At 50.2% G+C, this 5,466-nt stretch overlaps 2 protein-coding genes across 2 annotated transcripts; both read left to right on the forward strand.

Annotated features, from left to right (window-relative positions):
• Positions 1 to 1,739: 1,739 nt before the first annotated feature.
• On the forward strand, positions 1,740 to 3,542 carry H257_09539 (hypothetical protein; the record flags this gene model as incomplete). The annotated part of the gene is made up of 1 exon (XM_009835780.1): positions 1,740 to 3,542. The coding sequence occupies one exon, from the start codon at positions 1,740 to 1,742 to the stop codon at positions 3,486 to 3,488; it is 1,749 nt and encodes a 582-aa protein (XP_009834082.1). The 3' UTR covers positions 3,489 to 3,542.
• A 222-nt stretch (positions 3,543 to 3,764) lies between these two features.
• Positions 3,765 to 5,090, forward strand: H257_09540 (hypothetical protein; the record flags this gene model as incomplete). The annotated part of the gene is made up of 5 exons (XM_009835781.1): positions 3,765 to 3,851; positions 3,909 to 4,067; positions 4,114 to 4,264; positions 4,318 to 4,666; positions 4,799 to 5,090. The coding sequence occupies 5 exons, from the start codon at positions 3,765 to 3,767 to the stop codon at positions 5,088 to 5,090; spliced, it is 1,038 nt and encodes a 345-aa protein (XP_009834083.1).
• Between the last annotated feature and the right edge of the window lie 376 nt (positions 5,091 to 5,466).

Here is a 5,466-nt window from a genome sequence, read left to right on the forward strand (position 1 = left end):
CTACACCATTTCCCATTTAGTAAAATATATATGGCCTTCATACAGGTATGTACTACGGTACTTCAAGTTAAGAAAATCCCAAAATAGCTACGTGTAACCCCTATATGAAAAGCCTAATTAGAATGAATTTAGGTTATTTTTGACTGAGTTGAGGTTCAAAGAATTCTTCCACAACTTTTATCTGGAACAGAGGAAGTATTAATAGTACAGTTGTACTACGTACTACCGTATACCTTATGGATCTGTACCCCCGAAAATGTCAGTAAAATCTGATCGAAATGGATATGGTGCACGAAAGCTAGAAACGACGAACAGGCCAAATCGTTTGCCCTACGCTTTTCTATTTAACCTATATATTTTGGGATAAAACCTACTTGAGATGAGAGTTAAACAGTAAGCTGCCAGGTTAAACCTTGGATAATGATAGGTTAAACTCAATCTACGAACGGATAAAGTGTACGGATAACTGGCCCATACAAACGTCAAGACGTATGGGTGGCCAAAATACGTCCGAGCCCATACATTTCTGTTGTAGCAAGGCGATGGGTTAAACTAAAATAGCTCTCTCATTTTTTCGTCAATTGCGAATTGGAACCACATGATCGATTCGCTTTGTCTAAATCTATCGTTTTTGTGGTTAATTTGCCAGGAAAAAATAATACTGCACATGGTATAATGCTCTAAATAGTGCTCAAAATATCGTCGTTTCTAGGCTTCTTGCACCATACAACTCAATAAGGTTGTCTGATTTTTTCCAATGCGTTCGGATTGGTTACTTCTTCTACTTTGACTTGTTTAATTGGCTAGAACGAGATAATTGGATATTTTTGACCAATATAAAGCGACTTGGGTACAGCCTTCCAAGGTACCACCAAATCGTACTTTATTGACACCATACAGCAATTTGGGTACAACTCGATAAGGCAAAATCATGGGTACTGATCCATAAGGTATACGGTAGTAGTACAGTTTAGGGCAAGTGTATGTGGGTGCGTTCGAAAAACCCGCTTTAACGTTACAAACAGTACAAGAGTACACGCGTAAATATAAATTCCACGTTACTCTGTCGTGATGGCATTCCGCCTCATCTTGAGCAGTCTTTCTACCCCGTTACTCGGAGTATATATGCTGTAGTAGCTACAAATCCGTGGCTGAGGTAGTTTTGGAATTCACTCAGGAACTTGTTGGTGTCCTTGGATTCATAGGATTTATTCTGGCAAGATCTCAATCTTGTGGACATGGATGTGTTGATTGAAGATCAGCAAGCATACAAGGATATTGTTATGCATGTACTACTCAAACAATGCACTGTACTAATGTCGCGTTACTACTGTACACATTCCTGTACACATTCCTGTCCAATGTAAATCCGACCAAGTGTGGCTTTCCCTCAGAGCTCCAGCAGACGTCGGCAATGAAATGACAACGGCGCCACTTTTGTCCGTTTTGGTCGTTCGTTATCCCGGCTTGTGTGGCTGAGCAACGTAGCAACAGCCCCAAAATGTTAAGAGCGAACATCTTCGGCGTGCCGAGCCGTCCAAAAAGGTGAAATCACCAGCCCTACAAAAGGGTGCACATGCGGTTGATGATACACATCCATACAGACATACATATGTATGGCCATCCGTAGTGTCATGTCCCAAACCCAGATGTCGTCCAAGACATGTGGTCTGAGGCAAAGGGGGGCCTCAAAATATGCCTTATTCTCCAATCTCACTCGCCTCCACCAAGGGACCAGGATGAGAACTACCGATCGAGGAATGGATCTGCAAGAACGTGTGTCGTACATCCAGTCCGCCGCGAACGACAAGGCCGCTGGCGACTACGATGAAGCCAAGACACCTGGCGAGCTCGAAGAGGGAGCCCTGGTTGAAGGGGGCGCCCTGGACCTGTTCTCCCGTGAAGCCATGGGCCTCTTCGCTCAATATGCCGCCATCGGCATCATCTACGGCATGATTCCATCGCTCAACTACCCCATTTTCAACGTGTACCTGCAATTGGAAGGCTATCAGACAGCATCGTACAACACCCTCGTGACTTTGGGGTGGTCGTTCAAAGTGTTCATGGGCATGTTGTCGGATTGTTACCCAATCTTTGGCTACCGCCGCAAGTCGTGGATGTTGATCGGGTGGACGGCCACGATGATCTGCTTGACGATCATGACGTTCTCTTCGTTGGGTGACCCGTATTGCAACCGTGAAAAGGCCGAGGAGCGAAATTCCAACGCGTGCACCAAGCCGTACTCGAACGCGTCGTTGAAGGACCATGACTTGTTCAACCTCAGCGCGCCAGACAACGGGGGCTTGTTTATCATTCTGTCCATGTTTGTGTCGGTGGGGTACGTCACGGCTGCGTGTGCGTCCGACGCCATGGTGGTGCAGTACGCCCAGCGCGAACCGCTGGCCATCCGCGGTCGAGTTCAAACGGCCATCTACACAGTACGCACCTTAGCCGGCATTATCTCGTTGATCGTGACCGGGTTCGGGCTGAACAGCGCTAACTACAACGGGTCGTTCTCGTTCTCGATGGCCCCCAATGTTCCGTACGCCATCTGTTTGATTCCGTGCGTGTTCGTGGTGCTCTCGACGGTGTTTGTCGTCGAAGAGAAGAAATCGCCTGGCGTACCAGTCTCGGAATGGGCGAACAACTTCTGGGTGTTGCTTCAGAAGCGCGTGATGTGGCAAATCTGCGCCTTTCGTTTCATCAACAACATGTTCCAAAGCATCGGGTCCACGGCCGGGACGCCTTTGTCCAGCACTTGGGCTGGCGTTGAGCCGTTGAACGACTCGTTGTCGTCCATCATTGGGAACGCCATCTTTTCTGCCATTTTGATTGTAGTGGCCAAGTGGGGATTGCACTGGAACTGGCGGTGGACCATCGCCCTCGGCTCCATTGGTGTGATTCTCGTCGATGGGATGGTTATCTTTTTCACGATCTGGGACGTCGTGCGCAACCAGTGGTTCTTCACGGGTGTGGCTTTGGCCGACAACATCCCTGGCGGTGTGCGCTTCATTGTGGCGACGTACTGCGCCGTGGAAATTGCCGATGTCGGCAATGAGGGGGCCACGTATGGCTTGGTCACGACCGTGTCTAACTTGGCGGGGCCATTTGCATCTGTCATTTACAAGTACATCGACTCGTACTTTATGCTGTCGCAAGACGACCTCAGGGCCGATACGACCGAAGTGCGCTGGGACGTAACGTACTCGTACATCATCTCGTTTGGGTGCAAGTTGATTGCGTTGACGTGGCTGTGGATGTTGCCCCCTCAACGGAATGAAATGCAAGAGCTCAAGAAGAAGGGTGGCAAGAGTAAGTTGGCTGGGGTCATTTTGATCGTGGTCTTTACGTGTTGTTTGGCGTTCTCGGTGGCGTCGAGTATCATGTCCATCTACCCTTCAACCAAATGCTATCGCATCGCTGGTGGCAATGGAAAGTTGGACCCCAACACGGGCAACTGTCCATTGGTCAAGGCCAACAAGGGCTAGACGCATTCTGGCGAGTGTAAAATTGTGTTAAATACATATCATACATCAATTGTGTAGTGTCCTGTCCATGCATGTGTCGTATACGTATACTGTAGTGAGTCTACAAAACCAAAACGACCTTCAGATTCTTGATCTGAGATTTCCTTAGAGCAGTGGACATAAGTATAATTTTCACAGTAAGACCCGAATATTGTGTGCAAAGACATATTTTCGACGAGCAACTACGGCTGCTTGGTGTAGACGCTCAAGCTGTACACGCAAGACTCGAACGTGAACATGGTGGCCAAGTCGATCGAAGTGATGGGCGTGATAATGAACTACCCCCGCCGCAAGTTCGCCTCGTACGCGCGAATCCTGTTGCCCGTGTTGCAGCGAAAGTTGTTGGGCAAAAATTCCAACATGTTGGGGGCGACCCACTAGGCGCTCGACTTGTTCCAGCTGCACGCGCTGCCGATCGATGCTATGATGGACGAGCTCAAACTGACCATCGAGGCCGCGACCAACAAAGTACCCGCGTCCCTCGCCCAAGGCGGCATCTATCGCTGTATCGCCAAGCAGAATAAAAACGTGTCGGACGCGGTGCTAATGCGGACGATTGTTAATTTGTTTGCTAACAGCTTCGAAGACTCCGGACATGGGGCTCAAGAAGGCGGGTGTCGAGGCCATGGTCACCCTAGTCACGTCGTCGCTGCAAGCTGGTCGCATGGTCAAAGCTACCCTGGACGTACTGGAAAAACACCAGCCGCGAAGTTTCAAAGCGTTCGAATCGGCGATGGGTACGTGTTTTACTCAAGACTGGTTGATTTATAAGAATTGGACTGATGTACAGTATATGTTGGTGTGCACTGGGAAGCAGCAGAGGACCGCCGGCCGTCATACGTCCCGAAGCAACAAGCGAGTTCTGCGCCCCAGCCGTCGACGATAACGTCCGTGCCGAAACACGCCAAGACGCCGTCCGCCGCCTCACTCGCGCGCGCCAGCTCTAGTAGTGGAGCGGCATCGAAACAACCAACGAAACCTGCCACCATGTCGTCCTCGTCTTCCTCTCTCATTCGCGCCAAAGCGGCACACGGCGGCGGCATTCCCGAAAGCAAACTTGTCCCGCACGTCTACCAAACCTTCACCGCCAAATCAGTGGCATTGGAAGAACCAGCGCGGGAGTCGCCTCTGTCTGCGATGTACGATGCGCCGGCTTCGGCCATATACAAGACGTCTCGGCTGAAACGACCCCGCTCAAGTACCAAACGGCCACGCAGATTACGTCGGCTTCGTCTGTGTACCCGCCAGCCACGATGAGCCCCCCCCATCAGACTACCTCCTCCGAACCCAAGGTTGAAACCACATCCGAACCCCGGGATCGCCAATCCCCCCAACACGCATGCGTCGTCGCCTCGTGATGGTCCTGGGTCCGACGCTAATTTCGCACGATCGTGCGGCCGGAAAGGCCGCGCTCAAGTTGCTCTACGCTCTCTCGGGACCGGGGATGATGTGTTCATCGAGCGGGTGCTGCTGGAGGCGTGCGCGGACATGGACGGCGCGGAGGCGACGTCGTCCAATTGGATCAGGGTCGCGCTCAACAAACTGATCATGATTGTATACTAGTACTTCGTATTAGTATTACACTGTGGCTTCCACATTGAAGTGAAGGATGATTGTGGTGATTCTTTGTGGATGTGCTGGCCGGTGTCCTAAGTAGGGATTGTCATTTTTGGATCGATTGGAGTATTTACCATTACTTAGCACCGTGGTACGAATGAAATGCGAATCCCTTGAACGTTATCAAATAATAGTACAGTATGTACTGTGTACTGTAAGACACTTGGACTTGACAGACACCATATGCAACGATCTGGCGGCTTGCACCCCTGTCAACATAATATGCTAACGTTAGCACGACGCTGGCGGCGACGTTGCTGTGGATTTCGCCGCAAAGGCATTGCGGAAGAATCATGTGCTTGCCTTCGTCGGATGCGGTCAT

Source organism: Aphanomyces astaci, assembly GCF_000520075.1.
Source record: "Aphanomyces astaci strain APO3 unplaced genomic scaffold supercont1.23, whole genome shotgun sequence".
Taxonomy (NCBI): Eukaryota; Oomycota; class Saprolegniomycetes; order Saprolegniales; family Verrucalvaceae; genus Aphanomyces; species Aphanomyces astaci.